This window comes from Pomacea canaliculata, linkage group LG9, assembly GCF_003073045.1.
Source record: "Pomacea canaliculata isolate SZHN2017 linkage group LG9, ASM307304v1, whole genome shotgun sequence".
Classification (NCBI taxonomy): Eukaryota; Metazoa; Mollusca; class Gastropoda; order Architaenioglossa; family Ampullariidae; genus Pomacea; species Pomacea canaliculata.
The window spans coordinates 20,970,631-20,989,242 of record NC_037598.1 but is presented as its reverse complement, the minus strand read 5'-3'; the positions used below and the strand labels follow the sequence as shown (position 1 = coordinate 20,989,242).

The following is an 18,612-nucleotide window of genomic DNA, read 5'->3' as shown; positions in this document are numbered from 1 at the left end:
CCTGCTGACGCGCTGACCCCATAGTTCCGGTGTATTGTGCCAGAAACTTTGAAATGCAACAGATTTCTGATCCAACCCCAGTCAAATTATTATTGAAATGGATTTTGCCTATAAATAGTGTTGGGCGCCGGTCCACGAGTGCTTGATGCTGACAAAAGGACCAAAGAGGCCAAGTTCACGCAGGCGTCAGCAACAGCTGCTGGACCTGAGCTAAGCTAACCATGAAGGCCGCTGTAGTCCGCACCAGCTGCAGCCAGACCTTCTGGTCCAATTCACACTGACATGCAAATGACGGCAGGGTATATGAGTGGGAAGCTGAGTGGGTGAGAGGGGACAAAGGTTGTTACAAAGGACCAAAGAACTCGATACCAAAAGGTGCAAACATTTCGCAAACACGTCGATTTGCGTCAAACCTGACGTTCTTCTATCCTAACCAGATGTTGCAGTGTGGGTGTCACAGGCCGGCTTGTTTGTCCACTCTAGCTGGCCCTAATCTTGTGTGGGTGGAACCAAAAAAATCCTAGCATTTTTTTTTATCTGAAACGAAAAGACGGATCCTAGTATTCGAAAACAAATGCTTAAGAAAAGTTGTCTCAATCCCCTAGAAAAATCAACGATTTCATACAGAGCGCGGTCGTCAACCTTATGGGTCCCCAGGAGACCCTTTTCACAACAGAGAAATGGTCTGGTTCGGCCATGGTGCTTGGCATGCCAACTTATAGTCTTCCAGGATTCCTTGGAAGGTGGGTGTATCCCAATATAGAGGAAAAACTTGATGGTGAACGTGAAGTGGACCGGCCGCTCCATCCAGGATCTGCTCAATTCCGTCCAGGAGGGCTCACCTTGGCCTCTACTGTGTCGTCTGGTCCCTTTCCCACCCCAGTAACGGTCATAGGAAATGGGGCACCTTATCTAGGGATCACCCTGTACCAGGCAAGGGGAGGGTGACATTGGTGTTTTACGCCGAGCTAGCAACTATTGCTGTATCATGGCAAACCGCCAGCCCTGTAATCACTTGCAAGCTCATTCTCCTAACTTCAAGTCATTAAGAATGAGGGGTTGGATGCCTCTTTCTTCGTGACTAGGCCACTGAATGAGTGAATGAGCGAGGGGAAAGTTTTCTCCCTTGTGTTGCCCTCTGATTCCGCGCCGTTTATCACCACACGTGACAACCTGAGTTCTGGTTTCCGGACAGGGCTGTATCATTTATCTCAGGACACCACACTCTGCTGTTCTCGATTCCGGGCACTGCTCTCCCTCAACACCACTATCCCCATCGCCCCACACATTCTCTCTCTTTGGCGCCGAAATTTTGGATGGAAAAGTACTGAAGTCTAGTCAGACCAGCCAAGACCTATTCAAGCTCTACCTTGTCCTCGCTCAACCAACTCGTCCTCTGTTGTTGTTGTTGGTTTTTTATTTTGTTTTTTAATCCCAGAAAAGGGATTTGGGGAGAGGGGGAGGGGGAGAGATCATGGGGGTTAGTTATGAACGCTTCAAATTTCCAGCCTTGAAAAGAGAAAATGTTTGTGCACATGCACGCGAAAAATGTCCGTGACGATGCATCTTGTCTTCTTCGCATGGAGCTCTCGTGGGATCGTCCCAAAAAAAACGACAGCCTTTTTTTTTTCTCTTCCGAAAAATGGAATTGGTGGAACTGCATGTTCACGGACAGGGAGATCACTCTACTTCTAGTGTACAAGGCCTGGAAACAACTGTCCCCTCCAAGTTCTCCACCCCATCCCACCTCACTACCCATTGCTCGGCACTTTCCTCGCCGCGGTGCATCTTTCACCCTGTGCGTGCATTTGCTTTGATGGATTGGAATCGGCAAGAAAAAAATATTCTCCTCATCCACACTTCCCCAACTCCGCCCAACCCCCAACTCCCATCCTCAACCCCCATCTTATGATGCGGGAATGTCACCGCGGGGGACAGATTCTAGAAACCGTTGGGAGGTGGGCGTTATATCCCTTTACCCGTCATACCCGCACCTTCCCTTTTCCGTCCTTCACCCCACATCACCACCACCGGACACATTTCCAGAGCTCAGCCGTTTCTTGATCATTGGTTAGTGTCACAGCATGCGCATTGTTCAATATCCTTGCGGACACGAAGCCGTCCATCATAGGGATATCCTTAATCTCCTTTTATTCAGCTTGTCTGTTAGCCAGAAGGATACTCCGGATCTTCTTGCACGTGCTGTTGACTTGCACGCTTCGTCGTCACGTGCAAAATGAGTTCAATGACAGCATCCAGAACACCACATACACACACAGACACGCTTCTGTATTCATTCCACCGATCACCCGATCGCTGCTTTCAGAGAAAACAAAATATTAAATGTAACACTCCCCTGCTTTGCTCGGGTGCTGGACCCATAGTCTCTGTATATCTATAGGATAATGAGGTCACATTTTTTGTCCTTGAACCCTTGCTAAGTCCTTGGAGCACCCCTTGGAGGTCAGTATCTTTGTCGTCTGTAAGCTAAGCTGCGTCCATGTTCTTTTTTTAATTATGACCGAACGATGGCCTCGAGCTTTTTGAGTCGCGACCCCGTCGGGTCAAAGGGACGGTTTGATTTTATTTTGTTTTTCTTTTTCTTTTCTAGGATTTCGATTATAAACAATAAGATGGCTGGAAAACGGAGTACTCATCCCTCCACAAACAAAACACTGTCACGTAGCTGCGCCGTGTGTACCACGTAGCCGATCTCAAGGTTGGTCAGTATCAAGGCCAGGCCTGTAAACCGCACGCAATGGTTTTTTAAACCTTCGTCACAACAATCTCCCAGACAAACACAAACAGATTAGGCTGCCTCCCGCCAGCCTCTATTTGCTCAAAGAGCATTGGCTGGACTTTCAGAGGAAAAAAATAACAAAACATTTTTCAAACCAATTTTCGTGAAGGAAGCCGTGTTTGGTGAAGTGCTTTGAGCCTGGCTGAGGATCCTGCGCAATAATAATAATAATAATAATAATAATAATAATAATAATAATAAAGAAGTGCTGGAGAGCCCGAGGACAAGGGAAAAAAAAGGGAGCAGATCAGTTGACCTTTCTATGACAGCGGCTTGTTACGTAGTCATGAAGCATCATGAAGGATGACAACGCTTCGTTTCTTCATCCTTTGCCTCCATTGCCCACCACCATCATTATCTCTTTCCGCCCCATTAATACCCCTCCCTTGTCTTACTTTTTCTTTCCTTCTGTTATGCTACTCTAAACTTCTTTTCAATGAATAAAAAGACATCCCTCCGTTCCTCTCCCCACCCAAAAAAATCCACCGGAAGTGCATATTTTTATGTCTGTTCGGTGTACTCGGCTTGAACCTTATTACAGCAATTTGTGCAACCTTTTCGTGTATAATGTAAGGCAAATTACCTCCCACGTTAGGGCCATATTGCGGCATGGGAACACAATAAAGGGCAGTTTTCAATGGACTTTAAAAATAAATAAATAAGCGTTGGTGTAGGGTTTGCTGAGAATGTTCAGTCACAACCACCAAGCAAAGTGTTTACGAGACCAGGCCCTTCAAAACAAAAAGTAATAAAAAGAAAAAGTGATGACGAAAATGGGGGTGTCCATGAGGTGAGCTCACACGAAACCCATGCCAACCCGGACGAACAAAACGAAGATTCGTCAGTTACGCAACGAGGAACGCTCATCATTTCTCCCCGCTGTCATCACAATCTCCACGAACTTCCGATGGACTTTGGACAGGAAGCAGACGATCTTGCAACAGGTATGCTGTTAAGCACGAAAATAGGAAAAGATTTTTCAAAAAATTATGACAGAAGGGGAATGCGTGGGCGGGAAGGTTTGTAGATGGCTGGGTGTTTATCAGGCTCGGCCCACGTGATGAAGGGAGTACTCATTTCTGAGTTGCCTCGTTACCGTGAAGAAATTCCGTTTGTCATTTACACGAGGCGCCATGTCAGGCAGTTCCGCTGCTCGTTCTGAGAAGGCAACGACGTTCATTTATCCCTGCTACTCTCCTTCATGCGGGTCGTTCAATCTGACAGGTTCTGTTAGATGTGACGTTCGCTGTTTTCTTGCTTCTTACCTTCTGACCTCTGCCGGTAACGTCCTCAGTTGTGATGTCACGCCGTCCTCCTGTTGGTGTGTCAGCTGTGACGTACGTGGACCCTCTACATATCAAGTGCTGTTCGGGAATTGCTGGCGGACGAGCAGAACGGGAAGTTCCTCTCTACCCTGTATTTTCTATCGTCCTTCAGGTTAAAGAGCTCAGTTTGGGTGTTTCCTTTAATAGTTTTCTCTTTCCGTTCAGTGCTGCGTACTTTGTTTTAATATTTAGCAGCATTTTTCGCAAACATATATATTTACATAAACAGGAACTGCTTACATAGAAGTGATTTCCGTGTCCCTAGTATAAACATTCGTAATTAGATGAAAGCAAATTAAGACAGCCTTAATTAACTGGACAGACAAAAATGGAGATTAGCGGATTTATTATGTACCACCGAGCTACGAAGAGGACTAAGTTGGGACATAACAGTTTTCGTATAGATAATTCTTTCTCTTTCTCTCTCTCTCTCACACACGCACAAATATCTCGCTCTTCTCACTCTCCATGGACGTGGACTGCTGTCTGTCTACCAAGACCAACGCTTAGCCTCTTGCGAAGTTCTCCGCTGTTAGTCTCGGTGAGCCTAAACAAAGAATGTGACTAAACCGGAAGCTTTACAGTATCATGCCTCGTTTTAGCCATTAACTGGAAAAAATCGTCTGTCAGCAGTCCAGTTATACAAGTTCGTGTGCTCTCGCTCTGTATCCGTCTTCCTATACCAGTTAGGTTTTAAAGAAATCCCCGCAAATTGAAACTTTTTTCTGTAAAACGGGGAAAAATGGGTTATTTTCTCTAAATCTGTGTGTTTCCTGTTATTTTGATAGAGAAGTTTCCATTAGCCAGCAGTCGTCTGTAACCTTCATCTAGTCAGCAAGTGTCACGCGCTCTCTGGTGAGGTCAGTAGGTCATTGGATTTTAACGGCCCCCAACAGACGGCGCTGCAAGCCAACGTCATCATGTCGACGTGTATCAACTGTTGTATCTTCCAGAACAGCCGTCGAGTGGGGTGGGGATGGAAGGAGTAGTGGGTCTGGTAGAAGAAAACGATGAGGAGAGAGACGATTGTAAAGATACCCACAACAAGCACCCAGGTATTTCTTGCTTCCACATTCTCCTGGCCTGCACACCTTTATTATTCACATTGTGGAATGTTGAAATCCTGCAGCTTGGCATGCGAGTCTTAATGATGACAACCCACTTGCCTGTAAAGTGAGTGCCGGCCTGCATTCTGGAGGGATGCAGGAGGGTTGCTGTACATCCTGCTGTCTGCCACAGTGGTTCCTCTTTCCTGTTGAACCACTCTGTCTGGTTTGCCATTACAGTTTCAGCTTTTGTCCGTCACTCACTCTTGCGACATGGAACATAAACACGATTTGCGGAAGGATCAGAAGCTGCCAGGAAACCAGTCCCAAAATAAATAAACAAGCTGCAAGGGATTCCCAGTGAGCTTCGAACCATACAAATCACACCTAACACTAAGAAGTCCGTAACTCCTGTATTTGAGCAAAACACCTGGACCTCAGGTATAGTGGATCTTAAATCGCAGTCTTATTGTCATTTTTAAAGAAGAAAGTCTCCAGAGAAAGACACTGATGGAAGCAGAGGTCATGGGAGTTCATAGAGTGGTTATATCACTGGAAATTTGATTTATTCATCGTTCGTCTGCGTCGCTGTCACGTGACAAAAGAAGAATACCATCCAGAACAGCAGCAGTAACAAAAGAAGACGATAATTTAATTTCCAGGCTTGTCAGTTGAAGATTTGCAGTGGTACGAGTGCCAAGAAGAAGCTGGAAATCTGTCATACAAAAACAAGCATACAAACAAACAAGCAAAAAATATTTTCTGGAAAAGTAGCGGAATTAACTGTGTAAACAAGATTTCATTGAATGCTTGTTTCTCTGAATGCCTCATTTCACCAGCCCGTTACAGAGATTGGAGAGAAGCAGACTGAGTGCTGGCAGAGGGAATGATACCTTGCGTGACGGCGAAAAATCAAGCGAAATGTTTGTGTAGACAGACAGGCAGCCAGTGGGAGACTGGAGGAACACTTGTGTCAGAGAGGAGGATCAGCAAGATTCACAGTCAGACTAAACACAGAAAATAGAAATTGTACATATTCCAGACACAAAATAAGTTCGTCAATCTTTGCCCCATAATCCGAAATATTGAGGGGCAGGTAAAATTCCCTTCTTCCTCTCTCTCTCTCACTCGGACACACACACTACCTAACACCATCTGTGTGTATGTGTGTGTGTGAGAGAGAGAGAGAGAGAGAGAAAGAGAGAGAGAGAGAGTTTGATTTACTGATAAAATGTTCTTCCTGAAACTCAATCTCATCTACAGCTTAACCTGTCGACTGAGTTTTGATGTCGATCTCTCAACAGGTGTAATAACCCCACGACGCACGGGAACAAGAACCTGATCGCTTCCTTGTTCAGAACCAATAAAGCGTTCAAAAAAATCTGTGGAGGGGTAGAAACACCCAGTCCCAATCATTAATACGTGAGTTCATGGATAGAAATATAGAAACTCAAAAACAGACACCTTTAAAAAAAATATTCGTTCCCTCTGTGTATAAGTGGTGCGCAAGCGCGCGTGCACACACACTTTCATCAGCTGCATGTATTGTGTTTATTTTTTCTCGCTGCTATTCTCTACTCCCGAGAAATCTCAGAAAACTGACCTTTCCTTTTTATAAGTTGTGATAAAATCCGTATCGTTAACAATAATAATCACAGACAGCGAAAAAAAGCAATAATGAAAACAAATTACAAAATAACGCATGACCATTGCATTCCCTAGGTAGTGAGTGTGTGAGTGAATGAATGAGTGAGTGAATGAATGAAAGCTTGTAAACAGACTGATTTTATTTACATTCACCATAGAATACGTATCTGTGTACCACCACAACATTGTGTCCACAACAGTCGCTAGGTCGTCGTGCACCTCGGGAGGTCGTCAGGTAAGTGCCCGCGTGTGGAAGGACCTACGGGTACCAATGCGGGTAGGAACCGCCAGCCCCGCCCACGATGGCTACGTCACAATGTTTAGGGGAAGCGTTTCCGTGTTTACCGCGGGCAGTTGGCCATCAACGTAGTTTCTGCGCCGTAAACAGCAGCTGGCAGGTGGCGCTGCAGAACGCTTGACCCCCAAACGCACCCGCGGCACCGATGGTCGCGGCGCGACGAGCAAACAATACGGTATTGTTGCGCCACGTGGAGCGAGCTCTTTGATTGATTTAGCGGGGTACATGCCGACCGACTAAGTCAGGTCGTGGGTTTTCTCTCTGTCTCTCAATCTGTCAATCCTTTTCCCCACGATCCGAAATTTTGAGGGCAGGTAAAATTCCCTTCCTCCCCCTCCCGTTCTCAGATTTGTATAAGTTCCGCCTTTGTTATGCTGAATAAGTTCCCTTCTCGTCAGGATGGAGAAACCGAAATATACTTTCTATTTGTCTATCCTATGTTTTGATTTGCGAGAGAGGCTACATGCCCGTAAAATAATTTTATAAGAGACCTTCCTTATTCAGATTCCAATATGTAATGTCAAATACTGGAACTAGTATTTCTAACGGGAAAGACAAGTCCTTAAAATAGCCTATTTCTCCGTGTGTTCTCTTTTTACTGGTATTTTTCTGTAAATTTATAACATTACATATCTTCTTTAATAGTAAAAAACCCACGTGACATTTGTTAATTCCTTTGTGTTCACGACAGTGCTATTGACTGCTCTCAGCTTATGTGTTTATACCTTTCATGGCTCCCTCTTGAAACAGGCCGATGTGATTCTGATTCTAATTCATTCTTTCTCTCTCTCTTTCTTTCTCAATCTGTCAATCCTTGCCCCATAATCCGAACTCTTGAGAGTAGGTAAAATTTCCTTCTTTCCCTTCCATCTTTCTCTTTCTCTCTCTTACACACACACACTATAGCGATCTCTGTGAGTTGTTTGAAAAAAAAAAAAAGAAAGACTAAACTCACGTCTTCCTTGCTTGTATAGGGAAAGGAGGACCTATTAACCAACGAACCCGGAAACCTTAGAAACCAGACAACACGTATGAGCCCTGGCAATGTGCCTTGTCCCTGACCCTTTAAAAAAAAATACTGCAAATCAAAATAACCCTAAAATATATACTTCACAGCCTAAATACACAGGCAATAGCACCAGGCTCCGCGAGAAAATCACTGTGGACAGAGATTCAGCAAGTACTTCTGCGTTATTTATTATTGGGGTGGGAAGCGATGAAACTAAACAAACCGACCGCTCCTCAAGTCACGTGACTCTTTGCGTAGGCGACCGAAAAATAACGCCAGAAAAATATCCTTTATTGCAGGTCTTGTCGGTTGCCAGGAGGCGGCCAGGGGAAAGGAAATTGTCGTGCAAAGGAAGGAGCTGTCTGTAAAACGGAAACCAGCACGCTATATCACCGTTAATTTGGTTCCAGCATCATCGCCATTAGAGAAAGTGTTATCACAATTAACCAAAAAGAAATAAAAGTAAATAAATACAAAAAAAAATTGCCTTAAGGTTCTGGTTGAGCAGAAACATTATGGGGTTCCGCACCCCCATGATTTAAAAATCTGCCAAATATCTAGTCACACATTCAACAATCTATGGTCGTCAACCCACGAGTTATCAAATGTTTTTAATGTTTTCAATGTTTTTAGCAAACATTCGCCTCACTAAGCTATGAGTCTGTTAAAAAAAGGTTTTTAGAGGTTCCCTCCATTTATTTTCGTAGCACCGGGGCGTTAACCGCAGTAACTAGAGATAACGTCACGAAGAATACATTCGTCGTCGAGACTACAAGTGTGACGTCACATCCTACACGAAAGGTTAGTGACGGTTGGCCGCCATCTTCATCGCCTCTGTTGCTGATTTCGACAGTCTACAGGCGTGACTATCTGCACGCTCCCTCCCTGTACTCTGGATCCCTGGCAACTCGTCTACCGCCGCACGAAACAACGAAATTAAAGCTAAAAATTGTCTCTCTCCCTCTTTTTGTGTGTTTGCGTCATGAGTGTCTGCACCCAGCCAACAACCGTTTCTTACAAACCATCACATGATGAACTGAACCGCATTAACAAAGATGAACTTGTCTGCCTCTCTTTCTCTTACTTCCTCCTCTCCCCTCATCACTGTGTCCCTCCCAATGTCTCATTGTCTTATTTCTTCTTCTCCTTCTCCTCTCTCGTGTTTGCTCGGCACCTGCCAGTAGACCTAACAACTGATTTATCTGTTGCTATCTTCTCGCCCTTGTCTACCCGCTCTTATGGCAGGTGACTCCCAGTCTATCAGATCAGGAGAGCGGTCGTTTACTCCGGGTATCGGGACCTTTTCTTATCCTCTTTCTTTCCTTCTAATTCTAATGTAATGGAGGTATTACAGGTCTAGCGCTCTCCAGATATTTTGCGGGTGGATATCTTGGGTACCGATCCCTATACAGTGGGAGCCTTCCTCGGTATACTGTTCTCAGTCGGGTCACGTGGTCTCTGTCTCACAGGAAATCTTTTCATGACGGTTTGTTTCTGTGTCCTCCCGTGACTAACATGTGACACACTCACGACCATAAATTTCTATAAAGAAATGTTCAACTACCACGAGCGGATGGGCGAGTGATTACACCCCCAGGAAGGGCCTCGATCGGTTCGAGACTTCATGTCACGAATCCAACTCATTCGTTCGTGACTGGTAACGGGGAAGCACGTGGACAGACGACAAGGTCCGCCACCTACACCAGTCTTGGGTGAGCAGGTCCTGCACAAGATGACCATTCCTCCACGTTTGTAGACGGTCTTCCTCTGGCCACCTCACTCCATGTCGCAGAGAACTTCTCCTAGTCCACCCAGCTGTCGAGAACGGGTACCTGACTCCTGAGAGTGGTGTGGAAGGTAAAGAAGCTAAACTAAATGAATACTGCCCTCACACTCAAAAAAGAGAGAAGAATGTGGCCTCTAACACTAATAAAAAGTTAGGGGACGACCATGATTTTTAATATCAAGCTCATCTCTAACCAGTTTCTGCGCGCATAGATGAAATTATGGGTGTAAGTGTGTGCGTTCGCTTTCGCTTTCGATTTTAAAAATGTTTTCCTGTGCAGAAACCTCGAGTGTATGTGTATCTACGAGACATCCTCATTTTCCGAAAAATGTTTTCACGAATCGAAACTGAAACATCGAGGCAAGACAATTCAAGGGTTTAAAAATAAGTAAATATTAGTAAGTAACGACGGTGATGTTGAAAATGTTGAAACCGGTATTTTCGATAAGTATATTTTTGGTGAGATGCACGGTTGGATGAAGAAAATGTAAAAAAGTATATTGGCAGGTGAGCTGAGAACACGTCGTCTTTCTAAACAAACAACCAAGAATTTCCAGATAATATGTGTAGGCTATTTATATTCTGTAGCAAGTGCAGGTTGTTGTCTTCCTCAGCATTGCTCCACATCACAGACACGTCATACCGAGATGCTCTGCGCATGACTGGGGAAGCCCACTGCGCCGTTGCCAGTCATCTCAGACACCACGTGCTTGCTGCTAAAAATAGCCAAGATCTCGTGTTACTCAACGTCGCAAATTTGTTTTTGTTTACATTGAAATTGACGCATTAGACATTTTCTTTCGGTGACTTTTGTCCGTTTCGCAATGACCGTGAAGTTCGTGAACTATTTATAACCAGGAGCTGAGAGCCTAGGTCTCCTTTCTCTTTTTTTCAACACTAAATTTTTCTGTTATATTTTTAGTGCTAAGTATTTTTAGTAAATGTGTAGAAGAGTTTAGCAAACACAATCACTCACGTGTACTACACAGTCAGGCGTTAGACTCCAAAGAAACAAACCAAACGTTCAACACTCTCTCAACAGACTGCTCACCAGTTGCATGATCAGTTTCAACAAACGAGATGGTTCATAATTTAATCATTTTCATTTTATTTCTCTTCTCAACCAATTTCTTCAAAAATACACATATTTACACAAATAAAACATTCAGTTCACACCTCAAACAGTGCAGCCACTTTTCTGCCAGCGAACAAGAGAAGTCTGCGATTTGGTCACATCTCTCTTGCCCTTCCCCAGACACACGCACAATAAATTAGCACAAAATGAGATGTATGTACACGTATTAAATGGTTGTTGATGGAACACAAGTATATTATGGGTTGTCTGATGAAACTGAATGATCCACAACACCGTGGGATGATGATGATAATATCATCTATTTACACTGGGGGGATGGGGGAGGAAAGGGGAATGAGGTTCAAAGGAACAAAGGAATCCGAGGTGAAATGGCGTTAACAGCTCAAATTAAATTAATGATGTTGTTTACAATGAAGATGGTACCACATAAATAGCCAACCTGAAACTTCTAGGGTGCGAAGTGAGCTACACACAAGAGCTTCTTGGGTAGTGAGGGATTCAGCGAAGAGTTTGGGGAGTGGGGGAGTAGGGGAGCACGATGCCAGGGAGAGTTTTATCCAGGGTGGAACAAGGCGAGGTTCTTTACAACCGATTACTTGATGTATACGGCCAACAGCAAGAAAAAATGATTAAACAAAAAAACAACCAACAGCAAGGAAAGAAATAAAGCTGACATTCAACCTGAAAAAAACAAGGTTCATCATAATTTTCAAGTACGTTGTCATGTGTACTAATGCCAATCTATTCTATACTGACATTATCTGGTTCAAAGTTCAATCTTTTCGCCATTCATCATGGCAGCTAAATACATCGCCAATGCATGATGCCCAGTTAACCACTGCTCTGCCTCTAAAGCTACAGCTACTTTACACCCTGACACCCACATACCCTCACCTCTTCCTCCAAAACCACACGCACAACCAAAAAAGTTACATTTGGCCAATTTCTCTCAAACATAACGCAATCAAACGTGGCCCGTTTTCCTCATCTATCACATCATCTTGACCACATCTCCAATTTTACTGCACAGCAACACTATTAAGTTACAGTCAACCTGGTAACACACTGGCAAACAACCAGGTAAACATAAAGAGTCCTGAGGTAGAAAAAACATAAAACCCACGTATGGATTGCACCGGTGTAGTTCTACATGCCACTGCAAACACTTACACACAATCTCACCACCACCCCCAACCCCAAGCCCCCACACTCTCTCAGAACTAACTCGATGACTTACAATGTCTATCCATGGAACAATTTTTCAATTTTGCATATATTAAGTGCTGCCTTGAATTTTTTTTTTAATGAGTTAACTTTGAGGGGATTCTGCTTTTGCACAAAGTTTCTGAAACATACAATGAAAATGGCTTGGAGAATATTTTAACTCCAACCATAACCAGTCTCCTTGTTTCCTTCACAACCCCTTCAAAGTTTGCCAACTTCCTTGTTCAGAGATGAAAAAGAGTCGGACATTTGCATTGATATGGCAGTAGAAAGATCAGCTTCTTTATGACAGGTTTCGCTGGCATTTTTGTCACAGCAGGCTGGAAAAGGGCCTGAAAGATGGTATGTACTGGTATGCTTTTTATATGTACTGGTATGGTTTTGTCATTTTATAGATAACACATGGTGTCCAAAACGTCCCTTTGCACTGTTCACATATGCAAGTCACAATGCCCACAGTTGACCCCCTACAGTTTCCATTTTTTTCCGAGCCACAAGTTACAAAGCAAATGTAATTGCCCAACAGACATTTTACAGGCATGTGTTTAGTGAAAGCCCTTACAGTCATCTGCAAATGCTCCAACAGTCATGATGAAAACAAGACACCAGACAAATCAGCTCCTCACTTCCTCATGGGGGAATGCGTTTGTAAATAGGCACTCGCAGCCTATTTTTAAGGACAGTCTGATGGCTGTATGCCTCTGCAACCGCAAGGTGAATAGAGGCATGGAACAAAAAAAAAAAAAAAAGGATAAAAGGGCAGTTGATGAAGACCCCATAAAAGTTCTTGCAAGTCCAGAAAGCACACTTGGGCAGCTGACAATGCATCTGTGTTTTGGTTTGATGCCCACACCTATGACTTGGCCTGCTTACAGTTGGTCGGTCCATGGTGTAGTGGAGATCCCTGCAAAGATCTGGAAGGTTCATTGCAAACCTTTACAACCAGTCTGCTTTTTTTGGTTGCTGCAGGGCAGGCACAGAAAACTGATGTATCCATAAACTCTGGCTACTACCAACCACAGTTCTTTGGGGTAGCTGGCAGTAGTCCGATGCAGCCAACCTTGTCATATACTTTCTTGGCTGGACAATGATGCGGAGTCCAGATTGCTGCCATTGGTCATGTCCTGGCGTTTGTCTGTGCTGCCTGGGATGGGAATGCCAGCGCGCATCCATGGGTGCTCAATGATATCTTCCAGAGAAGGTCTGTCGGATGGCCGCAAGGTCAGGCATTTTCTGATCAGGTCTTTTACCTCTGGAACAATGCAAAAGAAATCTTCCAATAAGAACTGCTGTCAAAGCTAGCATGGACTCTCATTATGCCATCCACTCTTGCACTTCACTCCCAACTCGTGCCTAAATGTACACCCATACACACATCTTGCACATGTCTGTTATACTAGATTTTTTTCCTTACCTGCACTAAGACGGCCCTTGAAGTTGAGTTCACCACGAATGATCTGCTGGTCTTGTTCAAAAGGAATGTCACCACACACCATGTCAAACAGCAAAATTCCCAGAGACCACACTGTTGCTGGCCTCCCATAATATCGATGGCACTTGATCCACTCTGGGGGACTATAAACACGTGTCCCTGCAAAATAACAAGAGCAACATCTCGTTTTGAATCTTCCGTTAGCAAAGGAAATAAAATAAATTAAGTATGCACAAGACTTAATTTATGTCTTACTTCTACAAACCCCTTTTTTAAAAATTGAGCAATTTAGCATTTTTCTTTTAATTTTAAAGAATATGAGGAAAGATGCTTAACAGTAAAATCTACAGGAAAAGCCAGCGACAAAGCAGTAGGGTTATATGCAAGCCAAAGATCGATTTTTCCTTCCTGCAACCGACTGCATCTTCCAGAATCATTTTTTTTTTTAATACCACGGTGCGAACTTGACCGGTTGTTCGTCGGAAACCCCACCCTTTTGGTCTACCTCCCCTTTTCTCTCCCCCACCCCATTTTGAAGCCACCTATCCAGCCGTTCAGCGCCCTCCGGTCTTATTCTACCGACATTCCAAAGGAGCTGTCTTTCCAGTGACCCCTGACTTGCCGACGTCACGAGCTCGCGGCTTCTCCGCTCGCCTGGCGCGCCACGTCGCGAGGAGCAGCGCCCTCCGATTCTCTCGCTCTCTGCTCCTGTTGAACTTGCGATGACCTACGCGAGACGAGGAGCGCTCGACGTCACACGTCTGACGGGGGCGAGGGGCAGTGGGGCAGGTCGCCAAGGGGGTGCATCGGAGGAATGGCGCTGCGTTCGGATCGAAACGAGACGCAAAAGCTTCTGTTCCATGTGTGCGGTGGGTAAAGTCGGGAGGGGGAGAATTGCCACCAGATATGCGTTTGTGGTTTCACTTCATCCTTTTCTCCCCACCCACCCACAACTCCTTTAGAGCAATTTGTAAACAACACTGTTCTCTGTAATTCGAGTTCTCCATCTTCTCCAAACCCTGCAGCACGCCGCCAATCTCTTCCCACACCGACAAAAACCACTTTACAGTTAGTTCCCAAACAATGGCATTGTAGCTGCGACACCAGGCTAGCCCTCTCTACAAGACCACGCCCAACAGTATCGGAACAAATACAGCGGTTTTCTAGACTAAAAAAAGAAGCATCTTTAATCTTTTTTTCCGCGGTTGGGGTCGACTTAGGTAATTCCGACCAACAACAGTAAGCGGCACCATCATTAGCGACTGATGAGCTTTGCATCTTTCACTGACAACCACAACCAGACGTGTAGGCCAGCCAGGGATTTTTAGCCAAATGTACATATCCTTTGTCCACAGGCGGGAAATGAAGCGAATGAGTCTCCGCATTCCACCCCAGGTATCAAACATTTCCGACTAATCCGCGCTGCAATGACGGCGTATGGTCTGGATTATCCTCCCTCACAAGCGTTCCGCCGACATTATCTCTCCAAGTACATCTTCTTTTATCTGGTCCTTGTGCACCAAGCAAGCGAACCAGCGCTCTCTCTCTCTTAGACATGATGCAGCTGCCTATCCCTCCGCCCATCCTCCATCCTTCCACCACCACCAAGCATGCCTCTTTACATAGCGTCTCGTCTTCACGCACCGAAAAAGCCCAGTGCCGACTCTCCGGCTGAAAGCAATCCACCACCCCACCCCTGACACTCGATCCGACAAGAAAAGACAGGAGGAGGAGGCGGGTGGAGGTGAGAACCCTACCAGCGACGGCTAGGTAAGACAAGGTCTGCGCGTTCCAATGCGAGTCTTGTCTGGCATTCGCTCGCTGCTCCCCCCACCCAACTCTCCGCAAGCCCGCCTTCCCCTCATCCTTCCACATCCCCGATGTCTGTCTTCCCAGTTCGTCGACCTTCGCGGGCGAAGTAGAACCTTCGGCTTAAAAAAAACAACAACTCTCGAGGTAGCTGCCAGAAGCCGCACAGCGAGCAACGCCGCCGCTCCCCACCCCGCCTCCGAAGAGCAGCGCGCTTTGACCTCCTCCCTCTCTACCTGGCTCTCGTACCCCTCGCCTGCTGATACTTTACGCATCTGCTCCCAACAGCCACGTTAGCGTTAGGTACACGTTATTCTTTGGCAGCGGTTTAGCGCTGGGAGGGAGGGCTGGTATTTTATGTTACAGACATGACAGAAGCGCAATCGGTTCTGGAAGGAACCTTGGCAAAGAGTGCATAAAGGTTGAGCATCCCCATCATATCACGACGGTCTCGCCCCGCCGTTTGCAACATGATCCCTTCCCCCGCCATTCTCCTTTCTGCACGCGTGCAGAGGGGTCAGTTATGACGTTATTCAATATTCCCTCTTTTGGTGTTTACAAGTTTTCCCTCTATGCACGCAATCTACTTCCTCAAAACTCGCTGCTACAGAAATAGCTCAGGGGGGTTTGCCAGGGAAATTTTTTCTAGTCTACCAATGACAGTTCAGTGAAGTCACCGAACTTAACAGATAGAATTCCCCTTGCAAACCACTAACAAGCACGCCTATAAACCCGATCCGTTTCGTCCCACGCGGACAAATAAAAACTAATTTACATCCCCCCCCCCCCAATTCCTAGTACAGTCATCACACACATACTCACCATCAAAATCCACATAGACGGTATCCTTCAGGAAAGCGCCTGAGCCGAAGTCGATGAGTTTCAACTGTCCAGTTTTGAGGTCCACCAGAATGTTTTCGTCCTTGATGTCGCGGTGGAGTACGCCGCAGCGCTGGACCACCTGCACGATGCTGACGATCTGACGGAAGAAGTCACGCGCCGTCTCTTCGTCCAAAGCGCCTTTCTCCGTGATGAAGTCGAAGAGGTCACGGACTGGGTCTGGCCGTTCCATGACCAGAATGAAGGAGTCGGCGCGTTCGAATGTATCCAACAGCTTGATGACGCCAGGAACATTCTGTACCTTCCGCAGGAGACAGACTTCTAATGGCACATCATGTCCATTTATCTGTAAACAAGAATCGACAAACATTCTTACATGGGGGTTTCTTTCAATTATTACTAGACATGATTGGGTGGTCAAATACTATTTTCTTGCATTTTTTATTTTTCAAGAACAAAAGATGTATTTAAAAAAAAACTAGAATAATGAGCCAGCAAGTTCTATCCACCCCACTCTGTGACGCCTGCCCCTACAGCCTCTATTCAGCACGAAAAATCGAACTCTTGCATCTCTCGCCTTTCCAGAGCCTGCATCGCATGCCCTCCCACTCACGCCGCTAACCCAGAAACCGCAAGCTTATCGATCAGCCAGGCTAGCAAGCTTCGGGTTCCGGCGAAAGCACTTTTCTCTTGCCTTGTCTCCTCCCTAAAACCCCCTTTGCTGCACTCCTGCCAACCGTCCTTTTGCCTCAGCCGAACTCTAACCCCCCCGGCGCCCGACAGCCGCCCCCTAACCCCAGCATCTGTCCATCGTTCTGTGTAAAATATCCCGGGACCTACCGCGTGCACAGGCCGCGAAGTAGGTCATAGTCGGAAAGTAGGACGCGTTTAGGCCGGTTTACCGTCTGGCCCAGGAACAACCCTCCTACGGTCGCAGACCAAACTCTGCTACCCCGCCGCCCCCATAGTTAATCAATACTACAGCATTGCTGCAACAATGCCTTGCATCCAGGCCATCCCTTGCCTGCTGCAGTAACTCTAGCGCTCGTAGGCGGGGGTAACACAGAGGTTAATGTAGGACACTCGTCCTCGCAGTCTCCTATTATTTTCGCTTTCACGTCTAATTTTCAATTTTCAGTATGTTTTTTAATGTAAAAAATTTTTATTTACCTGTCCCCAATCTGTTACTTTGTCTTTTGAGATGTGTTTAATGGCCACCTGAAAAAATATAAATAATTTTCATTAAAAACATTGATTGGCATAGGAAAAAATTAAAAATTAAAATTCAATCTCACGTTGAATTATAAGAATTTAAAATAAGTATTTCTGAAGAAATTAATATGGAAATGAAATCATAGACTGCAATATGTGAAGTTGGTACTTACAGGCAAATTATCTCGCCTCCTGACTCCAGAGTAGACAGTACCAAAGCCTCCACTTCCAAGAACTTGATTGACAGCGTAGTCTTTTTCCAGACTGGATCTCTCTTTGCCTGCAAAGTACAGCTGAGGTCAGTCCCAGTGCACATGCTACTCAAATATTACATGCAGCACTTGCCCCACCTCCACAACCCAAACATAAGGCTGTTTGATTCAATCTTACCCCACGACATCATCCCCTGAAAATCTCAAGACCGAATCTTAGTTTTGAAAAAATCCTTTTCTCTCTTTTTTTTTTCAAGTCAGATTTTAATCCTCCTCGCAAAAGAGTTTCTACCTTTTTCCTGCTTTTCACAATGTGGCTGACTGCCAGTGCACGCGAAGACACCGCTAAATCCAAGTTTGCGCCCCAACATGATTGCACAGAGAGTTTGGCGAAGTACAAGTATCCAAGTACGAGAAAGTAATCCACTCGAGCAATGCAGCACGCACTACGGTCGGCTTGCTGGTCTGTTTTGATCTGAGTTATTTAAAGTACGCTCCCGTACTATGAACGTTGGGCCATCTCAGTTGCGCCAACCGGTATCCCTCCGCGCAAGCGTGCCTACAATACATATTTTCCTCAAAACGCCTCTAATGATAGATTTCTCATCTATCAAAACATCTCAAATTATTATTTAACAAGTTATTTTACTTTTAATTATGAAATATTTCAATATTTTACTCGTCAATATACTCCAGACAAGGAACTATTTCGCCTCGCGCAGTGTCCTTACTAGTGGCTGGCAAGGCTCCAAGCCTGTGCGTGCATGTGTGCTCGCGGCATTCACGAGATGCCGAGCGGCTCTCAACCAATCGCAGCGTTTCCCGCTTTTCGCGTCTGCAGCGTCGCCAGCCAATGGCAAGCGGTTTCCGCCTCCA

At 45.4% G+C, this 18,612-nt stretch overlaps 1 protein-coding gene across 1 annotated transcript; it reads right to left on the bottom strand.

The window, feature by feature from the left end:
- Positions 1–10,995: 10,995 nt before the first annotated feature.
- LOC112571856 (serine/threonine-protein kinase pim-1-like) lies at positions 10,996–18,227 on the bottom strand. Its single transcript, XM_025251199.1, has 6 exons — positions 18,029–18,227; positions 17,698–17,804; positions 17,483–17,530; positions 16,295–16,658; positions 13,646–13,822; positions 10,996–13,483 (listed from the first exon to the last, which is right to left on the bottom strand). The coding sequence occupies exons 1-6, from the start codon at positions 18,105–18,107 to the stop codon at positions 13,296–13,298; spliced, it is 963 nt and encodes a 320-aa protein (XP_025106984.1). The 5' UTR covers positions 18,108–18,227; the 3' UTR covers positions 10,996–13,295.
- Positions 18,228–18,612: the final 385 nt, after the last annotated feature.

Coding starts and splice junctions, on each gene's coding strand:
- LOC112571856 (XM_025251199.1), bottom strand. CDS start 18,107: ATGTTGGGGCGCAAACTTGGATTTAGCGGTGTCTTCGCGTGCACTGGC. Junction 13,823..16,294: donor CGTCTATGTGGATTTTGATG/GTGAGTATGTGT, acceptor GTTATTTTGCAG/GGACACGTGTTTATAGTCCC. Junction 13,484..13,645: donor CAAGGGCCGTCTTAGTGCAG/GTAAGGAAAAAA, acceptor GCATTGTTCCAG/AGGTAAAAGACCTGATCAGA.